Consider the following 26090-nt stretch of genomic DNA (forward strand, 5'->3'; position numbering starts at 1 on the left):
TAGGGGCAAGTGTGAATCTTCTACCCTATTCAGTCTATGAGAAATTTGGGTTAGGTGAATTAAAACCTACCTCGGTGTCCTTACAATTGGCTGATCGATCTGTGAAGATACCACGGGGGATGATTGAAGATGTTCTTGTCAAGGTAGACAAATTCTATTTTCCAGTAGATTTTATCGTTCTTGACATGGAACATGTGCCCAACCTAAAAAAACAAATCCCTGTGATTCTTGGTCGTCCCTTTTTAGCGACAGCCAATGTATGCATCAACTGTAGAACTGGGACAATGGATATATCATTTGGGAACATGAAAATTAAATTGAATGTGTTTCATGCCGCTGACCAACATGTGAGGGAAGACGAGTGTTGCCTAATTGACGAATTGGATGATCTTGTAGAGGAAGCCCTTCCCTATATCTTAGCAGATGACCCCTTAGAGGCATGTCTGGCCCATTTTGATATTGACAACTTTGATATAGACAAGGCCATAGAAGAAGTTAACATCTTACTTGACAATCAATCTCCTGTGAGTTTCCTTCCTTGGAAGAGCCGACCTGAACCTCTTCCTCCCATTGCTAGCGCGCCACTTTGTCCTTCCATTGATTCACCACCTAAACTTGAGTTAAAGCCACTTCCAACAAATCTTAAGTATGCCTTTCTAGGACCAGAAGATAGCCTCCCTGTAATTATCGCAGCCAACTTATCTACTGAACAGGAGGGTAAACTTTTGAGGGTGCTAGAAGAGAATAAACATGCCATAGGATGGTCTGTAGCCGATTTGAAAGGGGTTGACCCCTCTGTTTGCATGCATCGAATTCATCTCGAAGATGATGCAAAGCCCACCCGAGAAATGCAAAGAAGACTCAATCCTAACATGAAGGAGGTAGTCAAGAAAGAAGTGGTGAAGTTATTAGATGCCGGAATCATTTATCCAATTTCTGATAGTAAGTGGGTGAGTCCGACACAAGTGGTACCCAAGAAATCAGGTATCACTGTGGTTGAAAATACGGAAGGAGAATTGATACAAACACGCACAACCACGGGTTGGCGCGTGTGCATTGACTATAGAAAACTTAATTCGATGACTAGGAAAGACCATTTTTCTCTACCTTTCATAGATCAAATTTTGGAACGGTTGGCTGGTCAAGGTTTCTACTGTTTCTTAGATGGTTATTCTGGATATAATCAAGTACCTGTCTACCCGGACGATCAAGAGAAAACCACCTTTACTTGCCCATTTGGGACATTTGTATATAGGAGGATGCCTTTTGGACTATGTAATGCACCCGCAACTTTTCAACGATGCATGATGGCCATCTTTTCAGATATGGTGGAAAACTTTCTAGAAGTGTTCATTGATGATTTCTCAGTTTTTGGCCTATCTTTTGATGATTGTCTAGACAATTTGACCTTAGTTTTGAAAAGATGTAAGGAGACCAACCTAGTACTAAGTTGGGAAAAGAGCCATTTTATGGTTCAAGAAGGCATAGTTTTAGGACACGTCGTGTCCAAGAGGGGCATTGAAGTAGATAAAGCCAAAGTCGATCTTATTTCTAATCTTCCTCCACCAAAAACTGTGAAACAAATCCGATCATTCCTTGGCCATGCTGGTTTCTACCGTCGCTTTATTCAGGATTTCAGTAAGATTTCCAAACCCTTGTGCAATCTTCTTGCCAAGGACACTTCCTTTGTCTTTGATAAAACATGCGAGGAGGCATTTGAAAATCTTCGCTCGAAATTGACCACTGCACCTATCATACGGCCCCCTAATTGGACCCTTCCATTTGAACTAATGTGTGATGCATCCGACTATGCTATTGGGGCAGTCTTAGGGCAACGGCTAGATAAAGTACCTCATGTCATTTACTATGCTAGTAAAGCACTCTCAGATGCACAATTAAACTACACCACCACTGAGAAAGAATTGCTAGCGGTAGTATTCGCACTAGACAAGTTTCGATCTTACTTATTAGGATCCAAGGTTACCGTATTCACTGATCATGCTGCCCTTCGACACCTTCTTGCAAAGAAGGATACCAAACCCCGTCTGATTCGATGGATTCTTTTACTACAAGAATTTGACCTAGAAATTCGTGACAAGAAAGGAACTGCAAATGTCGTAGCGGACCACTTATCTAGGATTCTTCTTGAGCCCTCTTGTAAAAATACCTCACCCTTACACGATTCTTTTCCAGATGAACAATTATTTGAGGTACAGAGAATAAAAACGCCATGGTTTGCAAACATAGTGAATTACCTTGCCATAGGACGAATTCCTGATGATTGGTCAACTCAAGATAAGAACCGATTCTTTTCACAAGTAAAGTTCTATTATTGGGATGATCCTGATTTATTCAAGTATTGTCCCGATCAAGTCATCCGTCGATGTGTCCCTGAATGTGAATTTCAAAGTATTCTTTCATTCTGCCATTCACAAGCTTGTGGGGGACATTTTGGGGGTAGAAAAACTGCAGCAAAAGTTTTACAAAGTGGATTTTATTGGCCCACACTTTTCAAAGATGCCCATAACTTTTGCCAAACTTGTGAACGGTGCCAACGGATGGGTACCATCTCTCGTAGAGATATGATGCCTCTCAATCCTATTTTAATTGTAGAAATCTTTGATGTTTGGGGTATTGACTTCATGGGCCCTTTTCCACCATCCTTTGGTTTCGAATATATTCTGGTAGGGGTTGATTATGTTTCAAAATGGGTAGAAGCTGTCGCCACTAAAACTAATGACCACAAGGTTGTGATTAAATTTTTACATGAAAACATCTTTTGTCGTTTTGGTACACCCCGAGCCATTATCAGTGATGGGGGATCTCATTTTTGCAACCGATCTTTCGAGGCTTTGATTCGCAAATATAACATCACCCACAAAGTTGCTACCCCATACCATCCCCAAACGAGTGGACAAGTCGAGGTGTCCAATAGAGAGTTAAAACACATCTTAGAGAAAACGGTACGTCCCGATAGAAAAGATTGGTCTCAAAGGATAAATGATGCACTCTGGGCTTACCGTACCGCCTACAAAACTCCTATTGGCATGTCCCCCTACCGATTAGTTTTTGGTAAAGCTTGTCACTTACCGGTAGAACTTGAACATAGAGCTTTCTGGGCTATAAAAAAATTTAACTTAGACATGGCAGTAGCTGGTCCTCACCGAAAACTCCAACTAAGTGAACTTGAAGAATTGCGTAATGAGGCTTATGAAAATGCTAAAATTTATAAAGCAAGGACTAAGACTTTTCATGATAAAAATATTAACCGTAAGTCCTTCGAACCTGGTCAAAAGGTTTGGCTGTTCAATTCCAAGTTGCGACTCTTCCCGGGTAAACTTCGCTCTAGGTGGGATGGACCATTCGTAGTGAAAAAGGTTTCTCCTTATGGTGCAGTGGAGATCCAACACCTCAATGGTGGACATATTTTAAAAGTCAATGGTCAAAGGTTAAAACCTTATGTAGACTGTGTTGCCGACGGGCAATTGATCGAATCCCTTAATTTAACAAACCCTGTTTATCAAAATAATTAAGGACCCACTGTGTCTGGCTGAAGACAATAAACTTAGCGCCTGTTGGGAGGCAACTCAATTCTCTTAGATTATTTCTGAACATTGAGGACAATGTTAGGTTTAGGTTTGGGGGTATTCATCTTGATTTTCATCAAAAAAAAAAAAAAATAAAAAAATAAAAAATAATAATTAAAAAAATCATTTTTTTTAAAAAAGAAAAAAATAAAAAAAATAAAAAATAAATTTTTTTAAAAAAAATGTGTTTATTTTCATTTTTTATAAAATAATAAAAAAAGTTAAAAAATAATAAAAAAATTATTTTTTTAAAAAAAATTAAAAATATTTTTTTTAAAAAAAATGTATTTATTATTAAAAAAAGTTTTGTTAAAAAAAAAAATCTAATTTATATACATTTATGCGAGAATGATAAACACACAAGGTATATAAAATCTAAAAGCCCAATGACTAGTGGGAAGTAATACAAATTTAAGTTCTTTTTATTAAGTCTCTCTTAGGGAGTTGTAAGCTAATTAATACTTTGGAATTTCACTACACACTAGCCGACCCTTCTAAGGTCTAGGCTCGACATTATGTTGATAGTATAGTAGCAACCTTGGACCCTGATGAATCATACTTATCTAATCCAATAAAAAAAAAAAATCAATAAAAATGGATTTAGTCAGGAACATCGAAAAGGGCTACCTATTGTCAAAGGTCAAGTGGGCTTGTAATGAGGACTCCGAGCATAAGTCCGTAGGGGAGTCTTGATGCCCGACACCTTATGCCAACTGGTGTGAGAGTTGTCGACTGATTGCTCGTTACACGGAGAAATCACCACAAGAGTAAAAGTGCATAATTTATATATCTTTCTGAAAAAAAAAAGAAAAAAAAATGCTGTATTGACCGAAAAGACAATAGTGTGAAAGCCGTCGTTGTAAAAATTCGAGTAAACTGGAATATTACAGATAAAGCCCGTGAGGTACTAAAGTAAACATCCACAACTCTCGAAATCCTGCAGATAAGATGATTTTGAATCAGTGAACAGGTCCTTTCGACCAATCCTTGGAAACTACTAGTCTTTGCAATATTTTGTTGATCTGAACCCTTAGCTTGTGTACGGTCCAGATTTCACCAAGCACTCCAGTATAAATAAGTCTTACAACTCCCTAACTGAAACTTAATGACTTCAACTTGAATTGTATCTTGACCTAGGATTTGGGCTGACTTAATAAATAAAACCATGTGTGCTTTGAAATTCTTATCATTTATGTATCTTAAATTTGATTTAAAAAAAAAAAAAGAAGAACAGAGTCTTCGAAATTCTTAGCTAGTATGCATTTGGAATTTGATTTTCGCCTCATAGACCAATTGATTTAAAAAAAAAAAGAAAAGAAATTAATAATAACAATATGATAAATGATTTATTGAAGTTTGTGGGTATCTTCACTGAAAATCCTCACGAGACTACAACTCGTCCACTAGGGTAACCTAGGGGTTTAAAGCTTTGTTACATATGGTAAATGTAACCGCGATGCCTGCGAAAGTGAGTTAAAATTCTTCTTTTCTAGTTTTATTTTGCTCGAGGACTAGCAAAACATAGGTTTGGGGGTGTGATAAGTGCTTAATAATTTATAATTTAGTTATCTTTCCATAGCACTTATCAATGTTTTTAAACTGATAAATACATATTTTACCATAAAATTAAATAAACATTGAAATGAATTTAAAATATGGTAAGAGGTAAATAATTCTTTTCTCAAAACAGACTCTAAACTTGTCTCTCTCCTGGTTGTAATCGTTCATGAAAACATATAAGGAGGAGATTGTGTTGACCCAATTTGGTAACCTGATGGAGTTGTAATCAAGCTAAGGTTATAATTAAATGGGTTTTGGTCCTGATTCGATCGAAAGTTATAATTAATTATATATGGGGCAAAGGTTTGATTAACCATTTTTATTAGGTCACGGTCCGGTTTTTAGTCTTGCCTGGTCGAATTCGATCTGAAGCAGCTTAGCAAGAATTAAATTTAAATGACAATAGGCTCAAGGACAAGTCAACCATCATGACCCACCTCAAACCCAAAGTCAATTCCCAACTAATTCCTTACTAGCCTTCATATAAAATTTATAAATTGAAAACAAAAAAAAGAAGATAATTAATATAATAAAATAAATAAAAATAATTTCGGGAGAATCACTGGATTCACTGTTCATATGAACAGTGTCCCGTAAAAACACTGTTCATATGAACAGTGAGAAATAATATAATATATATATATATATATATAAAATTGTTTCACTGTTTATCTTCTTCCTCCCTCTATCTATTCTTCCCGTGATCTTGCCTCACAGAGCGCCCCCCCTGCCCGTTCACGAGTCCCACGCGATGCAATCCTCCCCCGCGCGATCGAAGGAGCTCGTCCCAGCCGAACGCCCCAACGTCGTCGTCGTCCCCGGGCCCTCCGCCATCAATCGCGTGCGGCGTCTTCTCCTCCAAGATCAGCGACCCAGCCGCGTCGAAATCCCAGCATCGTCGCCCCGTCTTCCGCCCGTGGTGCATCCGGAGCGACCAGATCCTCCGCCACTTCATCAGTCGGCACCTCTCTCCGCCATCACCGACCAGATCCCGCGGCCCCTCTTCCTGCTCTCCCGCGATCTGCATCCCGGCACCACGCCCCGAAATCAGCCGCCGTGATCCCTTCTTCCCTCTCTCCGCGTGCGTCGGACGGCTATAAAAGGAGGGGGCTGAGGCGTTCGAAAGGGGGGGAGGCAGGGAGAGAGCTCGGTTGAGAAGAAAGAAACAGGGGGGAGGCTCTGTTTCGGTGAAGAAGAAGAAGAAGTAAGCCGAGAGAAAGAAATAAAAAAAAAGAAGAGAGAGGGGAGGAAAGAGAAGAGTTGTGATATTTTGGGAATAATGAGAGGTGATCAATTTCATTTGAAGATGGGAGGTTATCCGGAAGCCATGCTCGGCTAAACGTCTAGTCTAGGGCTGGATGAAGCCCTAGCAATGTATCAGGACAATTGTAGTTCTTACTTTTTTATTATTTTGGAGCTTGTTTAAATTCTTATTTTCAATGAAATATTCTTTATGATATTTAAATTTCGAGCATGCTAGTTACTAATCATGTTTGCTAAAGTAGTCTAAGATGATCCATGCCTAGGAAGATGAAGTGTGCTGCATCCTAGATTAGCATACTTAGGTAGACACTTCATGCTACACCGAAGATGGATCTTCTTAACACTCTTTATGCTTTTATTTTAAAAGGCTTGTAGCCAAAATTGCATGCCTCTCCAAAAGACAAAAATTAAGAACACAATCCTTGATGCAATGCTATGTGGTGGATTCCAAACCCTAGATCTATTTACTCTGATAAATTTCAATCCGTACTCATAGTTTAATTTAGTTAAATCAAGTTAGCAAATCCTTCTTTTTGATTTATTTTTAAAAGAAAAATAACTTATTCTTCAGTCCCTGTGGACCGACACCCGTAATCCCTATCCTACAGGATACGTGCTATTGCGTGGTTTATTTTCAAAATTGAAAGAATCGATCAGCCAGCATGGAGAATCATGTGCTTTGGAGCGGCAGGCTGATGAAAAATAAGTGGTTGATGGTTAGACACCTTATGCACAGTCATATCAAAAAATTTGCATTATATAATAGAACTAGAGTATAACGTGTATGGTGATACATTTTGCGATTTCGTTTCCCCGAGTGATAAGATCGTTTCCTTTTCTCGGCGAAGGCCTGCAAAACATCCATCTGTCCTACTATTTTACCATCTACCGCAGCTCTTGCGAAGTAATCATATCTGAGGAGTGTTTCCAATGCTTGTTTCCTCATCCTGCCTACCATCCATATTTAACCTAGGATCGTTGGACTTGGATGGTAAGTCTTAGCTAAGAGATAAACGATCGGAATCCTTGATCAACTTTTTATTATTTATCCATCCAAATAGGAAACAGGAACAATAAAAACTTCCAAAAGAAGGGTTATTTGGGATTTCGGAGCGCCGGGAAGACCCAGCGGACGGACGGAACGATGGCGAAAACCGGAGACCCGGCGGCGCCGCTCCTCCCTCCACCGCCTCCGCCTCCGTGCTACGGCATCCCCGTCTCCCAGCTTGAAGACCCCTACCACGAACCCCCCGCCTACGTCCTCCTCCCGGCCTACCCCGTCCGCCGGCGCCGCCGGGGCCCCTGCCGCTGCCGCTGCTTCAGATCCTTCTTCTCCGCCTCCTCCCTCTTCATCTCCGCCATCCTCATCGCATCCGCCATCTTCTTCATCTGGCCCTCCGACCCCGACATCCAGGTCGCCCGCCTCCGCCTCGACCGCCTCCGCGTCTCCCCGCCACCCCGCGCCGCCATCGATGTCTCCCTCGGTCTCCGGATCCGGGTCCGGAACCAGGACTTCTTCGCCCTGGACTACCGCTCCCTCGCAGTCTCCATCGGCTACCGCGGCCGGCGGCTTGGGAACGCGACCTCTGACGGCGGGCACGTGAGGGCAAGGGGGGTGTCGTATGTCGACGCCGAGCTCCAGCTTGACGGGATCGAGGTCCTCAATGATGCCTTCTATCTGATCGAGGATATCGCCAGGGGTTTCCTACCGCTGGATGCGATCACCGAGGTCCAGGGCAAGCTGCGTCTCTTCTTCTTTGAATTCCCTGTTCAGGTTTGACACACACACCCACGCGCAAAAAAAGAAAAAATCCTTTTCTTCCTCTCCATTCATCCATGCTCTTAATTACTAATTTGTTTGTTTCAGCTGTATTGAATTAATTGTTAGTGTTCTGTTACAAAAAAAGTACTTTTCTTTCTGTAATTTTCTTTTTGAGTTGAATGTTGTGAGTTTATTTGGCACTTCTCTGTCAAAGTGGTTACAAGAAGTAGCTAGCTCGCCTTCTTTTCCTTTATGTGAAGAAGATGAATAATTACTGATCAGCTAGTATAAGATTAAAAATTGTGAATGTGAAACAAGTAATCTTTATTGATCATTCTTATAGCCTGGAACTTCAGGAGAATGGATTTAAGAATTTGCATGCCTTGTAATATTTATGACTGCAAACTCTAGATCTGTAATATTTGGATATATTCCATCGATCAGCCTGCAGAATATTAGTCTTGATTTATGATCTCTGCTTAAAGGTTTGAGGCATGAACTTATCACCATCAATTACTTTGCTATCAACAGACAAAAAAATGCTTGTACTTATCATAGCATTTCTGCAGTTTGTACTCTGATGATAGGCTAGGAGCATGGTATAAGAGTTGGTGCCTCTACATCATTGATGGCAGCCCAATATTAATGCATTATACACACCAGTGCGAAATGATGTGCAGCACTACAAACTTGTGCTCTGATTTCCTAATTAAAATTCGTATTCAATCATCTTGAATTGTTTCTTTTCTATTCAACATGATTCGAAAAGTGTTTCTACTTGCACCCAGAATAAGTGTTCCAGTAGTGATCTGTTCTGAAATTGTGAATCCTGTAGTTAATATCAAGGCATGATCTATTATTTTACAGGAGGGAGTTTTTGAATTTTATTCAACATGACATCGGATTTCCAAATTGTTGTTCCTTCCACCACTAACACAAGATTCCAGATTAGTTAAGGTTGTTTAAAATAAGTTCTCCAATTTCGTTTTTTCTCCATTAGTATGAAGGACATTATTGACATCATGAATGGGTCACAGAATGTTAGAAATGATTCTACAACCTCTCAGTTAAGGTTCTAGTCACTATTGCCAGCCTGCAGATGTTCGGCCATCCAAACACGAAATGGACAAGTAAAATATATGCTTAGCAAATTGTTACTATGCTTAAGAACCTTAGTTGGACATTGAATAAATCTCCATGTCCCTACAGAATTTCATTTCAACTTCAGCTTCCATAAAAAGATCACAGGACTTCAGCCTACCAATTTATGCCCAATGGAAATCTTGCTCCAAAAGGTGCTTAGTCTCATGTCTCTCTGAGCCAGCCGCATACTATGAATGTCCAGCATCTACCCCAACCTATGTAATAGTCATTGAAGAATAGTTAACCACTAGTAAATATAAATGCTTAGCGTTGCTGAAGTACAAGACAGTTTCATCAGTTTTACTATGGTAACCCTATTGGCATAAAAGTGCTTTATTGTGTTAATAATTCTCTGTTTGTTGATATCAGATTTTGGATGATGCAGTTGGAAAGTTGATATCTTCTGATGCATTGTTGTAATAGAACTATGTTAGGACATGAAGTGCGGCTGAGAAAGCATAGTTTGATGATAGAAAAGCTTCTATGAAATGTGGTTCGCGCTAGAAAACTTGCAATTACTCTTTGTAAAATGCTAGGATAATATAAAATTCTCACAGAACAACACAGCCTAATTAGGGTTAGTGCTAGCTATTAGCGGTTAGTGGTGGAGGCCATGTGCCAGAGCAGGCCAGGCCCCCCAAAGGCAGAATTCTCAGGCAGGTTGACATCGTTTTTCAGACTTGCATGTTATGTTGGTTTTGCTCTTGGTCTTTTATAGTTCAATTGTAGTTTATACCTTCAAACTACTCATAGAATACATAGATAAAATATCAGCATTGTCGTCGTCGTCATTACCATTATTATTGCTGATGAGAAGAGTGGAGGGATTTACCCCCACTGATTCACCTGGTGAAGGCAGGATTTGAACACAGGTTACCGAGCACTGCAGCCCAATTATTTTACCAACTCCACTAGTTGGCACCTATATATTAAGTTTGTTGAAAACACAAGTTACTAGAAGCAACCATCAGAAACTTGGGTTCAGTTTTGGTTTGATTTGGCTAAATGAGATCACTTTAGCCGTTTCTTCAAAACCAAGTTCAAGATTTTGGGGTTCTGTTAGGAAAACTTGGAAAAAAAAAAGAAAAAACCCATAGAGATAAAAGGAAAGAAGTTGATAAAAGATATTGATATCATTTTATAGTATATTATATGCATCATGTATGAATTCAGTGGCTATAAACTCTTAAACATTATTAATAATTATTTATCAGAGGTTCTAGGATAAACAAGAAAAGTTAGGACAAGTTGGACAATTGGAGAACTATTATGTATCATCATCCAAAATCTCATAGACCAAATGCATGCATTCATGTTGAAATAATAAAAGATTTATTAATTTTATGAATAAATAAATAAATACATGCATATACTACTTCTTTGGTTGGTTGGAGATACTTTATGAAATTTAAACAAGATATCTATGATCTTGCTTAGTATGTAGCAGTTAAAACATTAGTATAACTAACATTAGGGAATTCAGTTTTCCCTTTGACTTGTGAAAATATTTTTTCTTAAAAGCTCAAGTTTGTCACTCATGAATGTAATCAATTATCAGAAAAAGGGAGGGAAAAAACATGTGAGCTTTCAACCTTTATACACATCAGTTCTGAGTAAAGTTGACAAAAAGGTGGTTGGAATTAGCCAAGCTTATCTAAAGTAAACTGAATTGGTTGGAATTGATTGAAACTTGTGGAACTTTTGAATATAAGGCAATTTCGACCAATTTTGACTGGTAACAAACCATGTTGACCAAGTGCCAGTTGTGGTTTAGAAAAGAAAAGTGATTATCAACAAATAAAAGAAAACTATGCTACATGATGAAGATGACATGCCAATCAAGGTTGGAACTTCAGGGTAAATGTTGAGTTGATTTGGTTTAGTATTTAAATAATGAGATTTTGATTTTTGAAATCAAGAAAATGTCATATTATGGTACCCACACTGTTATAAATAAAAATAGAAGTGATGTACAATTGTGCAAAAGCACACCTATTTGTGGAATTAAATGTATAAGCCACAATATCAAGTTTTGAGACTAATTGGATATAATAGATCAATGAGAACATCGACAATCTCAAAGAACTGTTATGGCGTTATGCTCAGAAGGTCAATAATGAGGCTATGTTACCGGTTATGCAATTAATGGAAAGATGTCGAGCTGTTCTTTATGAACCTGGACAAAGCATATATGCTAGGGTATCGAGAGTTATGCCGGCAATATACCTTGAGCCATCATTTCTTAGTTCTTGTTCAATTTTCCTTTCAGCATTCTCTAGTAGATTTAACACTTCTGTAAAGATGGCCTTTTTGAAGTAAGCCTCTATAATAATAAATGCTGCATTCACTTACTGCCATTAGTTGAAAAGTTTTTATATGAGCAATCTCGATTTTGGGGGTCCATAATTTCTGGTGCTATAGATTCTTTGCAGTTGTTCTCCTTGCTGTGTGCAGATGCTCCATATACTGTTCATGTGGGTCATGGGTTTGGCTGGAATTAAGGGAAGCTAGATGACATAGATATAAGGGCTACCAGGGGTACAAATGAGAGATGTACGGCCGAAATCATCATCCTAGGGTCCAATGATGGTGTGAGAAAAGTCTAAAACTGTCTTTTGCCAATTATAATCTGAGTCATTTGTTGAAAGACAAGTCACCTATGGTCATTTTGGTTTATCAACGCACTCATGCTAGTGCACTATCTTCAATATCTTGTTTCCTGATGCCTCAACTCTTGCTCAGTGTCACATGATGCTTGACATCATCCCAAGATGCTTCTGTCCCTTTCTGACCCTTTTGTAAGGGATAATGTGTTTACAAGCGAGGTAGGGAAGAGCTGCAAGTGATGCTCTCATTCTTGAAGTGCTCCTCTTTTTATCCTCTCTTAGGTGGTTATAGTTTGTGCATTAAAACTAGAGAACATGTTATGATCATTTTGTACTGCAATGCATATCAGGTCTCTAATAAATTTTGATCTTCTTCTCTTTTCTTTTTCTGCAGGGAAAAATTTCTTGCTCACTAAATGTAAATCCAGAAACTCAGAAAATCATTCGTCAGGATTGCTACCCTGAGGTGAGTCATTTCACTTTTGATCATGGATAAATTTGTGCCTTTTTGATGTCTGCTGTAGACTTTCTGATTGATTTCTTGTCTGTGTTCTTTGTTCAGTGATGACTAATGCTTGTGGTAAAATACCTTTCTGGGTCATGCTTTTTTAGTTGTTGCTTATTTATCAGGGCAAAACTTTTTTGTCATTCGTCTGTTTGTTGTGGATTAGAACAGTCTTTGTAACATATATAATATGACTGAGACAGCACACAAGTGTTCTAAATAAACAATGCATATGCCTGTTGTGATTTGTGAACTGACTGGTGATTATGTTATCTATTATGGTTATTATCAACACCTGGATGAGGTTATTCTTCTGTTTCTTTTATTCCCATCCTGACGTCCAATACGGGCATGAATATTTATATATTTAGTTCTGCTGATGTGAAGCAAAAGGGGGAGTGATTCTTGCAGCAATACAAGTATTGAAATCCATTCTGATTAATTATTCTCTCTCGTTTTTGTCTTGTAACTCATTTTGGAAGTTCTGTAATCTTCTCTGTATTCTGGAGCTGACTTATTTCATTTTTCCAGATCAGCTTCTGAGTACCCTCCTCCCCTTTTAGCATAATTTTTTTTGTTTAACGAGGACAACAGAGCAATTAATCCAGGAAAAATATCTGGATTTCCCATTACAAGACAGATGCTTAGTCAGTTCCTCAGTGTCCACCTCCCCTTTTTTTAGTCTTTTGGCTCCCTCCATTTTCTTTTCTAAGCAGACACTTAGGTATTTGTAGCTTCTTTTCCTCCAACTCTCTTCACCTTGCAGGACATGCTCCCCCCTAACCTCACGCAGTTCGACCCCTCTCTTCTTTAGCCAGAGTCGCAGAATGGAAAAATCTGAAAGTGCTGCATCTGTCTGCATCTGATCATAATCATGCAACCAGATCGACATCGGAAGAGATGAAAATAACAAACAAAACCATCAAATCTTTAAGTATATTTTATTTCAATCAACTGTTTATAGTTGTTTAATAGTTAATATTGTATATTAGCCATTCTTAGTCAGCAAGTGGTCAGAATTAAGACTTCATAATTATTAGTTAAAAATTTAACATACAGCCGAAACTTTTCTTTTTTAATTCAATGAGCATCGGGATAATCCTAAGGTGTGTGGGCAGCAGAAAGAAGATGATAATAATAATCTAAAAATCATCACCAAATTTAGTTCGGATGGCATAAACATTTGCTATTTAAGAAGAGGGGGTTCGATTTCAGAGGGTGTTGACCCTTGGTTAAATAAAAAAAATCTTCCTAGCTCTTTGGCAGATGAGAACAAAGGATAAATAAATGGGAGAAGTTTATAAGAGATTAAACATACTGAGTTGCAAACCGGTCAAACAGCTTGCTTATTCATCTCAACCTCTTTGCTCTTTTCCTACCCATTGTTTCAGTCTTTTTCCCTCACCAGTCCACTACCTTAATCCCATAACCTTCACCTTCACAATTATGCACCTTTCCTTTCACCACCACCAGTATACGTGTCATCCTCGTCTACCTCTGCTTCCCCATGGCTACACCCTTCAGCTGCGATGGCGGTCCCATCTCCTTACAGCCATCAATGAGGTGAACAAGGCGGCAGCTTCTTCCTCGCCTGGCTGTGGGCCGAAGCAGTGTCTATGCTCTCCCACTCACCATCCTCGGTCGTTTCGGTGCAGGCACATCAGCATGAGTACTAGTGGGGCGGCGAGCTATTCTTTCTGCCTCCATGTATATGATAAGGTGGCATCCCCTGTTTCTGTCTGCGGATAAGAAAGAATTGGTTCTCATTCCTTCAGTACATGGGTGTGTTCTGTTTTCATTCCTACAGCATATGGGGCTGTTCTTGCATCATTTCTTTGTGGCATATGATCAGGGACTAAAAAGGCAGTGCGGCCTAAATCTTTATTTCATTCTTGACATCAAATGAGAAGGAAAGAAATTTCTTTATGCGGAAGATTTTGACTTATTTTTTTGTTTTGAAGTGCAAATTTTTCAGCAACTCACCCTAGCTGAGTTTGAGGATAGGACCCAGATTTGGCTCAGGAAAACAGCTAATGATCATTTCTGGAGCAGGCTCAAATTTGAGGGAGGAAAGTTGAGAGTGAAAGGCAATGAGATTAATATTGCAACAGGTGGTATATAATTCACCAAATGGAATACTTCAGCAACAGAAATCCTCACACAAAAGAAGAGCTGAATAGCTGATGATAACTCGCTGATTGCTCTGCTTTTCTGCCTGACTTGACTTTAGCACTGCACGGTCCCACTGAACAAAGCACAATTCCGGTCCATTCCGGACTCCTTTACAAGAGGTTGCTTGTGCAATTTGAGCAGCAGCTTCTTCACGTTGACACAAACATCCCTCTTAAGTCTGGAAAACTGTCTTTTGTCATCAGTACTCTTCCTTCCAAAGGATTGCTTGCATTGATGCCATGGCGATTTAACGCTGTTTCTTCCCGAAAAACTTGGATGCACTGCTCCCCCAATCTAGATTTATTTTTGATGTGTTACTAAAACAAATTAATGCCCCCACATCCTATAAAACAGCCCATAATAAATCTAAATTAGTCTCGCACAATCCACATGATTCTTTTAGCAAGTATTCGCAGCATCTGATCAACACAAGCACCGAATGGAACAGACAGCAGTCTTTTGATTTCCAACTGCAAGCAGGTTACTGCAGTTCTCTGAAAAGTATTACGTCTATTTAACCAGTGTTAGGACGTGTCCGTGTCCTGACTTGATGTGGCCCACTTGATTAGTTTTTTTTACATCAAGAGAAATACAATCTCGTTTAAGTGGTGATTAAATTCAATCAAATAAAAACATAGATCCGTGATGGATGAAAACTATAATAGATAAATTTTATAAATAAGAATATGAGTTCCTAATCTAGCATTAGGAATAGTCCGTGGATCAAGAATACGTGTTATAAATAGTTTGTGCATCCCTTACCTCAGGCACTCAGAACCCGAACCCGAATCTCTTTTCTCTCTCATGTGACGAATCTCTTTTCTCTCTCATGTGACGTCTTTGTGCTTGAATAGCGATGAACAGAGATTAGTAAAAATTTTATATTTGTTTATTATTCCGTTGCTCATTGTTTACCCTATATTGTGGTATCAAAGCTGCCCTCTCGCTCATACTGTTTGGCATAAGTAAAGAATCTATGTTATTTAAGCATGTACAAGGATCTTGGAAAACCGATGTAGGACTAAAATTTTCACCCCATGCTTCTTTCGGAATCTGTTGCTCATGTTTGAAAAACAAAAGAGGCAGCCATGGCTGCCCCCACTGCGGCCTATCGCCCTGGCGAGCCAGCACCGACGTCCGGCTCGCCGCTGCGACCCACCATGGCTGCCATGGCCGACGCGGGAGGAGGGGAAAAGGGGAGAGAGGGCCACGCACGCCGCCGGCTTGCAGTGGTGAGGCGCCGGGGCCTCCTCCCCTGGTGGCCGAAATGGCCACTGGCTAGGCGCGGCCGTGAGTCTCCGATTGGCCGCGCCACTGTGCCGAAAAAAAGAGAGAGGGCTTCTTCCCGACGGCCATGAAAAAGAACCATCGTTTATCAGCAGTTCTCCCCTCGATCGCCGGAAAAGCGGTGGTCGGCAGGGAGAGGACAAGGCGGCTGGCTGCTGTGCAAAAGATTTCGGTGGCCACCGCAACCGTTTGGGCGTGGCCCCTTCTCCTCCTTTCGATCAGGAGGAAGATCAAGTTTTGGATTCGGGTTTCGGGCTTCGGAATCCGACCTGAAATCTGAATTCAGTTATAAAAAAAAAAAAAAAAAAAAAAAAAAAAAAAAAAAAAAAAAAAAAGGGAATTAAGAGGTTTCGGGTTTCTGGGTTTTCGACCCGAAATCCGAAACCTGAATCCATTTGGCCAATAATAAAAAAAAATTGAAGGGATTAATAGGTTTCGGATTTTTGGGTTTCAGCCGAAAACCTGTATTTGATTTGGCCTATATTATGTTTTTTACAGTTAACCCCTGACAGTATGTTATTTCAGAAAATGGGCTTGAGAAATTTATATGTGATCCCTAGAAGAAAATTGATTACATAAATATCTTTAAATATATTTAATTGATCCTCACAGTACGTTATTCCACAAAAAGGTCTTCAGAAACTTACATGTGATCCTTAGAAGAAAGTTTTATTACATAAAGGTCCTCAAATATATTTATTTGGTCCCTATACTCAAGTTTCATTACAGAACAGTACACTGATAATTATATATTGATCCCTATAATGAATTTTATTACATAAATAATCAATTTAGATACTTTCTTATGATGAATCTTGATTATTTAAGGATGATCAATCTCATGACATTATTGTTTCTTTGGAAAAACAGAAAGTTATTATTTGGGAAATTAAAATGAATTATAATAATTCATATAAAGTATTTATCCCATTAAAGCCTTATTTTGATACCGTTTTTTAAAGAAAATGTCATAATAATTTGGGAGTAGCCACAGCATCTTAATTATTGTGACTGTAATTTTGGATCACATTCAAAGTTGTGAGACAAAATTAAGGAATTAAATACTATCCAATATTGCAATTAGGTTAATAAAATAATTATTATGCCCATAGAAAAATAATTATTTTATTGTCTTAATTGGAATAAGATAGTGGATTCATCACTAAAATGAGAATTTTCTATGTCCACAGATAATGAAATTTTCTTATTTTTAGTGTATGATATTTACTAGTCTTATTAATGAAGTTTAAGTGAATTCAATGCATATTGCAACCTTTGCCCACAAGGAGGTTTGAATTTACTTTTGAAATATTTCAGAGCATAATATGTTCTTAGTTTTTGCAGTTATTTCTGTTGCTCAAGGAGACAACCCAAGAGGGGGGGGGGGGGTGAATTGGGTTTTAATTAATTATTGACCAATTAAAAATAAGGTGATGCAATGAGTGAAGAGAATGAAAGAGACAAGGTGCAATACAAACACAGAGAGATTTATAGTAGTTCAGAGCCAACTCTTGCTCCTACGTCCACTCCCCAAGCCGCACTTGGGAGTTCACTATAATCTCTAGGATTACAGCCAATTATTTTACAAGCTCACAACCCAACTTGTTGTTTTCATGAGGTCACAACGAACTCGGTCGATTTTGACAGGCTCACCGACTAGAACCACTCGATTATTTTTTCGGGTTCACAATCAAACCTAGTTGGTTTTTTCCGATTCACCAACCACAACCTTACACTGTTGGTTTTATCTTTGGCTCACCAACAAACCTTACAATCCTTGATTCAATTCCCTGATTGAATCAAGTATACAAAATAAGAGTTTATAGTTCACAAGAAAGCTTCTGAAAAAGCAAGTGTGAGACAATATAAACAAAGTTGAGTTAAAAGCCCTCAAACAGATTTTAGATGAGGAAGTGGGGGCTTCTCGATTTCTGAGTCTCCTCTTGAATGTGCCGAAGCATGGAGGACAGTAGTAGAGCCTTGAATGCGAAGGAAGCACTTTTTGGTTTGAGTTGAAGCCTTCTCTTTCTTGAATTCACTCTACGGAAGCTCTTGGTGGTTGAAATACTTTAATGCTCAGATGGAATAGCTCTCTTGTTGTCTACTACTATTCACTCTGGCTATTTAAGTGATTCCTTTCGAAAACTAGCCGTTAGAGAGTGATTTGGAGCCGTTCTGATCCGTCTGCACAATCTGACAATGTATCCGTTGGGATTGGAGTCGACTCGTGCGATCTAGAGTCGATTCGGCTGTTACTGGAGTCGACTCGCGCTTTACTGAAGACGACTCGCCCGCTATTCCAGATTTGAATTAAAGTGTATGCCTCGTCCTGGGGTCGACTCGGACCAAACTAGAGTCGACTCGCCAACAGCTGGAGACGACTCGGGCACTTAGGGGTCGGCTCGTTCATAGGGTTCCAGAAGCTCAACTTTCTATTTTTCTTCCTCGAGTCGACTCGGGTTTACTTGAAGTCGACTTGGCTGACTTGAGAGGCGACTTGATATTTTCGGGAGATGACTCGTTCTCAGAGACCGAAAAATTGATTCTCTGTCTTTTGAACATTTCTATCTTGGAGTCGACTCAGACCTTACTGGAGTCGACTCGACTATCTTGGGGGTCGACTCTGGAACACTTGGAGTCGACTCGTTCACAGGATCTCCGAAAGCTGATTCTTTGCCTTTTCAGTCTGCTTTCCTCTGGGAGTCGACTCGCCAAGAATCGGAGTCGACTCGCAACCTTCTGGAGTCGACTTGGTAACAGGGTCTAAAATCCATCGTTCTGTCTTTCTGTCTGTTACCCTTTGGAGTCGACTCGGGACCATCTGGAGTCGACTTGCCAAGCATCGGAGTCGACTCGAAACCTTTTGGAATCGACTCACTAACAGGGTCTAAAATTCATCATTCTGTCTTTCTGTCTATTCTCAGTCGGAGTCGACTCAAGCTTGTGCCAGAAACTTTAAGTGTCCCGGAGTCGACTCGCAAAGTTCCGGAGTTGACTCGTGATGCAGACTTTGGTTCAAATTGAGTCAAATACTTAGCCAAAATATTTTGAACCAAAGCTCGAGGCACTTAAACAAAAATTTATAAAGATTTGCCTGAAACACTAGATTGAATGCATTAGTATAATATAAGACATACTCATAATGCTTTGTGCTCATCAAAATCAATTAGGGAATACTCAATTACTCCACAATCTTCCCTTTTTGATGATGACAAAATATTGAGTATTTGTAAAGTGAATTATCCATTCAAAGAATGATTTATAGGTAAAGTTTTGAAATGAATTCAAATGTCTAGTCATTTAGTGTATCCAAAATTGAAAGGTTTGAGTCAGTATACTTTGAAATTAAAGCTCCCCCTTTCATTTGGAATTATATAAGCCTTCAAATCATACAACCAATTGTTTGGCTTATATTCTTTTAATTAATTTGCTTTCTTAGAATTTCAGATTCTTTTTCTCAATATATGCATTCAATTTTGTTTGAACTTTGTTCAAGTTTTCTTAAATTTCTTTTAATGCTGTAAATTTGAACTTAAGTTCTTAATTATAAAAGAAAAAATCTGACGATTTGTTCTTTAATATGATTCAACTATTCTCTGAATATCCTTTGAATAGATTCTGAAGATTACTCCTTGAGGAGCCCCAATGGAGGAATAATGAACCTCGAGGTATCGAATCCACTAAGAACAAATCACATTTTGCTTAAAAATTTTCTTGTTTAGTGATTCCATTTACTTGCAATTATATCATATGTTCTCCCCCTTTTTATCATCATAGCAAAAAGGTGAAGTATCAAAGAGTCAATGTACACAATACTCATAACACAATACTCATAACATAGAAAGCACAATGTACACAAGTTTTTAGAAAAGACTTTTTCAATTCATTGTAAGTATTATAAAATTTGAGTACAATAATTGAAAGTCCAGAAGAACTTTAAATGACAATAAAACAAAATACAAGTTTAAGGACGTCTAGAAGAAGAAGATGAAGCTCCCAGATTTCTTCGCTGACACTCCAGAAGCAACCGAACTTCTTCAGAGATATTTTCCAGTTGCGCAATAATTTCTGAAGTAGTCCTAGCTTGAGTTTGGGTCAGTTGGGTTACGCTGTTGTTGATTGTATCAAGTTTATCTATTACTGCGTTTGCTACCCTTTCTGCTCCTTGATTCAGGTTCAGTAGCTCAGACCTCATCGAGTCTTGCATTTGCTTGGTAGCTTCCTGAATTTCGGAGAATCTCATATACTGACCCTGAATAAGACTCCTCATACTGGACAGCTCCTTGACTTCAACAATCATAACAGACACTGCTACAGTAGAGGGGGTCAAGTCAGTGGAGGGTGTACTAGTGGTACCTCTGAGTTTCCTCACAATGTCGTCCCTCAAAGCTCTAAGCTGTTCAGTACTAAGCCTGACCTCTAGAGGCTGCTGAGATGGTGGCACTGTGGATGAAGGGCCAGCAGAGGATGAGGGGCCGGCAGTGGATGAAGGGCCAGCACTGGATGGGAAGGTGGAAGGATCTGCGGAGATATCCTGGTCATGGTCAAAAGTGGGAGAGTGAGGAGCAGTGGGGTCAGATGGTATGGAGGTAGAGGATTTCCTAACCCATGTACCCTCAACCTTATGGAATCCCATTCGGTGGAGAGTCCCCTCGTTCATATAGTCCATATAACGGAGTGAACGAGAGGGTTCCCCTTCAGGGATAGGAATCTCTAACTCCCTAAAGATCAATGTGAAGAGCATACCGTAGGGGAGACTCAATGTAGGTTTATCTAGGGGTTCACTAATATAACTGTAAATAAGTTTTGGGAAGTTGAGAGGAACGTCATGTAAGATATTGAACATTAAGGCTAGATCTTTTTCAGAAATGAAATCAAATCTACCAGTTTTGGAAAAGAGGGTGCGAGAGATGATACTAAGTAGGAGGCGCATTTTAGAAGAGAGCTGATTTGCAAAAATCTCCTCAATGGGGGATTGGGGTACTCTCCCTAGAATGGTCGTAAGGGCCTCAGACCTATCAGTAGGGTGAGTGGGAGCTATACCCTTTCGAGAGAGGTGGAGGACTCGTGCAATGAGGTCCTCCAAGATGCAGATGGGAATGTTGGCTACCCTCCTTTGAATACCACCGCTACCCCGTATGACGATGCCATAGAATTATCGGACTAACCCAGGATATGTAGGAAGGTCAAGGGAACAAAAGTACTCTAAATCTTGAACCCTAAGACGATGCCCTAGAGTGAACCCTTCATGGGAGAGGAAGTTAAAATCGACCTTCCTTCCGGTTGAGAAAACCCTCCCGGCGCACGAAGGCGAGGAAGTCGACCGAGGCGGAGAGGGAACCGGAGGTGGTGACCTCACGGGTTCATTCCGCGCCTTGGACTGTCTCTTGGCGCCGCTCGCTGCAAGAGGTCTCTTCTGGTTAGGGACAACGGCTTTCCTAGGCATCTTGACCTACCCAAGGACGGAGAGACGTAAAAAGGGAGGAAAAACGGAGGAGAAGTGAAGAGAGAAGGCGGAGACGATCGGAGGAGACGACTCGAGGGTTTTGGAACAGTGACGGCTGAAAAAAAAGATTGAGAAAACTTATTTCGTTTAGGATTAAAAGACAGATTTCCGACTTCGAGTCGACTCTGGAAAATTCACGAGTCGACTCGCCCACGAGTCGACTCTTCCACGAGTCGACTCGCTCACGAGTCGACTCTCAGAATCATCTGAGTCGACTCGAGCTCTGGCACACACCAAAATCTAAGTTAGAACCGTGCCAAAGGAGAGAGAAGTAGTAATCTTTAGAGCTTAAGGAATGATTTGATGATCATAAACATGGAATACTATATCAAACATAACTTAATGATCAAGATTTATGAATGAGAGACAAGAATCAAAAAAATGAATCAATTACTCCTAAACCTCTTCTAAGAACACAAAATCGATCTTCACTTAAAGGTTTTGTGAAGATGTCAGCAAGTTGATCATCAGTAAAAATGAATTCAAGCATCACATCACCATTTAACACATGATCTCTTATGAAGTAATGTCTTATCTCAATATGTTTAGTTCTTGAGTGCTGAATTGGATTTTTAGTTAGATTTATGGCACTTGTATTATCACAATTTATGGAAAGCTTATTTTGTTTAATGCCATAATATTCATGTTGTTGCTTGATCCATAAAATTTGAGCACAACAACTTCCGGCAGCAACATATTCGGCCTCCATCGTAGATAGTGCAACCGAGTTTTGTTTCTTGCTAAACCATGAGATTAAGTTTTCTCCTAAGAATTGACATGACCCGCTGGTGCTTTTTCTATTAAGTTTACAACCAGCAAAATCAGAATCAGTGTACCCTATTAAGTCTATGCTTGATTCTTCAGAGTACCACAATAGTATATCTTTTGTTCCTATTAAATACTTAAAGATTCTTTTAACTGCAATTAGGTGTGATTCCTTAGGATTAGATTGATATCTAGCACACATGCATACACTAAACATGATATCAGGTCTACTTGCTGTAAGATATAACAATGATCTGATCATATCTCTATACAGCTTTTGATCTAATGACTTATCTGATTCATCTTTGTCTAGTTTGCATGATGAGCTCATGGGGGTGCCAATTGACTTGTTTCCATCCATATCAAATTTCTTTAGCATTTTCTTGGTGTACTTAGCTTGATTGATGAAAATTCCTTCCTTAGATTGTTTGATTTGAAGTTCGAGGAAGTAGTTCAACTCTTCCATCATGCTCATCTCAAATTCACTCTGCATTAATTCAGCAAATTCTTCACAAAAATGATTGTTAGTAGCACCGAAAATAATATCATCTACATAAATCTGTACTACTAACATATCTTTATTTTTTTTTCAAAAATAAGGTTGTATCGACATTCCCTCTAGAAAATTCATGGTCTAATAGAAATTTGCTAAATTTTTCATACTATGCTCTAGGGGCTTGTTTTAGACCATAAAGTGCTTTATTTAATTTGTAAACATGGTTAAGATATTAATGATTTTCAAAACCAGGAGGTTGTTCTACATCCTCATTAATATACCCATTCAAGAAAGCACTTTTTACATCTATTTGAAATAATTTGAAATCTTTAAAACATGCAAATGCAAGTAACAGTCTAATTGCTTCAAGTCTAGCCACAGGAGCAAATGTCTCATCAAAATCTATACCTTCCTCTTGATTATAGCCCTTTGTTACTAGTCTAGCTTTGTTTCTAACCACAACTCCATTTTCATCAAGTTTATTTTTGTACACCCATTTGGTTCCAATTGTTGAGTATTCAGAGGGTCTTTCAACTAAGTTCCATACTTTATTTCTTGTAAATTGGTTTAGTTCCTCTTGCATAGCATTTATCCAATTTACATCATTTTCAGCTTCTTCAATATTTTTAGGTTCTAAATGTGAAACAAATGCAAGATGATTATTTAAGTTTCTAAGAGAGGCTTTAGTTCTAACAGGTTGAGATGGATCATCTAAGATTAACTCTTTAGGGTGACCATGAGCATACCTCCAAGCCTTTGTAAGCCCATGTTTAGCAATTACCTCTTGGCTTATTGAAGTCTCTTCAATTTACTTCGGTTCATCCTCTTGCAAGGTCATGCAATCCATCTTTTCCTCAGGTATCCCTGCATCATCATCAAAAGCTACTCTCTTGCTAGAGAAAGCATCATTAGTCTCATCAAAAACAATATGAATAGATTCTTCAATAATAAGAGTTCTTTTGTTGAAGATTCTATATGACCTACTTGATGTAGAATATCCTAAAAAGATACCTTCATCAGATTTGGAATCAAATTTACCTAAGTTATCTTTGCCATTATTATGAATGCAACACCTACAATCAAAAACATGAAAGTAGTTTACTTTGGACTTTCTACCTCTCCAAAGTTCATAAGGTGTTTTCTTTATAATTGGTCTCAATAGAACTCTATTTAGAATATAACATGATGTGTTAATAGCTTCACCCCAAAAATACTTTGAGAGATCACTTTCACACAACATGGTCCTAGCTATTTTCTCTAGGGTTCTATTCTTTCTTTCCACCACTCCATTTTGTTGTGGAGTCCTAGGTGCAGAAAAATTATGAATTATCCCCTTTTTACTACAAAATTTTTCAAATAGATGATTTTCAAATTCCGTTCCATAATCACTCCTAATAGCTATAACTGAAGTGTTTTTTTTGTTAGTTACTTTCTTATGGAATTTCTTAAATACTGAAAATGCTTCATCTTTATGAGCTAAAAATATGACCCATGTGTATCTAGAAAAATCATCTATTATGACAAGACCATACTTATTTCCACCAAGGCTTATGGTCCTAGTTGGTCCAAAAAAGTCCATGTGAAGTAGCTCAAGAGGTCTAGTAGTAGGACACAATTTATAGACTTAAAAGAACTTCTAGATTGTTTGCCAAATTGACACGTTCTACAAATTTTATTTTTCTCAAATTTCAGCTTTGGCAAACCAATCACAGAATCTCTTTTGATTAATTTAGATAGTGTGTCCATGCTTGCGTGACCTAATTTACGATGCCATAACCAACTTGCCTCATTGAGCTTAGTATCATTAGCTACTAAGCAGCGGCTGTTTTTAGCAAGATCATCAAGATCTACTACGTAAACATTGCCACGTCTTAATCCTTTGAAAACTAAGTTATTGTCAATTGAATTGGTTATGATGCACATAGATGGCTTAAACAAAACATCAAAACCTCTATCGCATGATTGACTAACGCTAAGTAAGTTATGCTTGAGACCATCTACAAACCGAACATTATCAACAAAGGTTGAAGGTGTGATTTGTATTTTACTGATATCAATGATGTGACCTTGGTTATTGTCTCCAAAAGTCACCGCACTTTCTTTCTTAGACTCTAGGATGAAGAATTGCTCCTTGTCACCCGTCATGTGTCTTGAGCAGCCACTATCCAAATACCAACAGTGTTTATTGAGCTTGGCTGCAAGATACTCCTACACAAGGAAATCATATAGTCTTAGGTACCCAAGTTTTCTTTGGTCCTTCAAGGTTAGTTATGTTAGTTTCTTTTGGAACCCAAACCTTTTTAATCTTTCTTTTAGCTTTTATTTTTCTATGGTTACACATATTAGCTTTATTTCCTACTCTACCTTAACAAAAACAGGTTACATCTTTAGCTTTACTTTCACCGGCTTTTACAAAGAAGTTTTTAAGAAATTTTTGCTTGTTCTTAGACTTATACCCTAAACCGGCTCTATTAAATACAGCTCTTTGACTATTAAGAATCATTTCTAGTTTTTCAGAGCTATAAGTAAACTTCTCAACAATAGATTTATATTTTTCAAGTTCTTTTGTTAAGTTCAGTTTTTCTGTTTTTAGTAAGTTTAAATCTTTTGTAAAGTTATCTTTTAGAGTTTGATTATTGTTTTTAAGTTCTAAATTTTCTTTGACAATAGATTTCTTATCCTTAATCAATTTATCATTTTTATGAATATAAGATTGATTAGTTAGCTTCAATTCTTTGTTTTTAAATTTTATTGTCCTATATTTATCAATTAGTTCATTAAAGGCATCATACAATTCTTCAAAGGTAAAATCTAAATGAGTTTTAGATATTACCTCATTTTTATTTGCCATAAAGTAGAAATTGCCTTTTTCTCTTATTCCTCTTCTGATGATGATGATGACTTGTCGGAGTCAGTCCAGGTGGTGACAAGAGCTTTATTCTTCTTGTACTTGTTGCCCTTCTTCAGCAAGGGACAGTCGGCTCTGAAATGACCCGGCTTCTTGCATTCATAGTATCCGATTCCCTCACTTTTCCTTTTCTTACCTTTATCCTTATTGAAGGAACTCGAAGAAAATCTCTTCTTATGGAAGGGCTTCTTCCGATTGATGAATCTTCTAATTTTTCGCACAAGGAGAGCCTCTTCTTCATCTTCCTCATTGTCTTCTTCTTCACTACTGCCACTACAAGAAAGATCTTTGTTAGAAGAGGTAGACTTGAGGGCAATTACTTTTTTCTTATAGGAGGATTCTTCTTCACTGTGTTGTTTCATTGTGAGCTCATGCGTCATTAAAGATCCAAGGAGCTCATCGAGTGGCAGTTTGTTCAAGTTTTTTGCTTCTTGGATTGCTGTGACCTTGGCTTCCCTTGACCTTGGTAAATAACGGAGAATTTTTCTGATAAGATCACTGTTAGTATAACTTTTGCCAAGGCTTTTTAA

At 38.6% G+C, this 26090-nt stretch overlaps 1 protein-coding gene across 1 annotated transcript; it reads left to right on the forward strand.

The window, feature by feature from the left end:
* The first annotated feature begins 7325 nt into the window (after window positions 1-7325).
* LOC103698755 lies at window positions 7326-12718 on the forward strand. Its single transcript, XM_026801697.1, has 4 exons — window positions 7326-7401; window positions 7472-8184; window positions 12316-12387; window positions 12484-12718. The coding sequence occupies exons 1-4, from the start codon at window positions 7341-7343 to the stop codon at window positions 12484-12486; spliced, it is 849 nt and encodes a 282-aa protein (XP_026657498.1). The 5' UTR covers window positions 7326-7340; the 3' UTR covers window positions 12487-12718.
* Window positions 12719-26090: the final 13372 nt, after the last annotated feature.

The sequence above is a fragment of the Phoenix dactylifera genome, unplaced genomic scaffold (assembly GCF_009389715.1).
Source record: "Phoenix dactylifera cultivar Barhee BC4 unplaced genomic scaffold, palm_55x_up_171113_PBpolish2nd_filt_p 000615F, whole genome shotgun sequence".
Taxonomy (NCBI): domain Eukaryota; kingdom Viridiplantae; phylum Streptophyta; class Magnoliopsida; order Arecales; family Arecaceae; genus Phoenix; species Phoenix dactylifera.

Excerpts from the sequence above, each read along its gene's own strand:
- LOC103698755 (XM_026801697.1), top strand. The coding sequence starts at position 7,341 with ATGCTTGTTTCCTCATCCTGCCTACCATCCATATTTAACCTAGGATCG. Across the intron at positions 7,402-7,471 it reads AGGATCGTTGGACTTGGATG|GAAACAGGAACAATAAAAAC; the intron begins GTAAGTCTTAGC and ends CCATCCAAATAG. Across the intron at positions 8,185-12,315 it reads TCTTTGAATTCCCTGTTCAG|GGAAAAATTTCTTGCTCACT; the intron begins GTTTGACACACA and ends CTTTTTCTGCAG.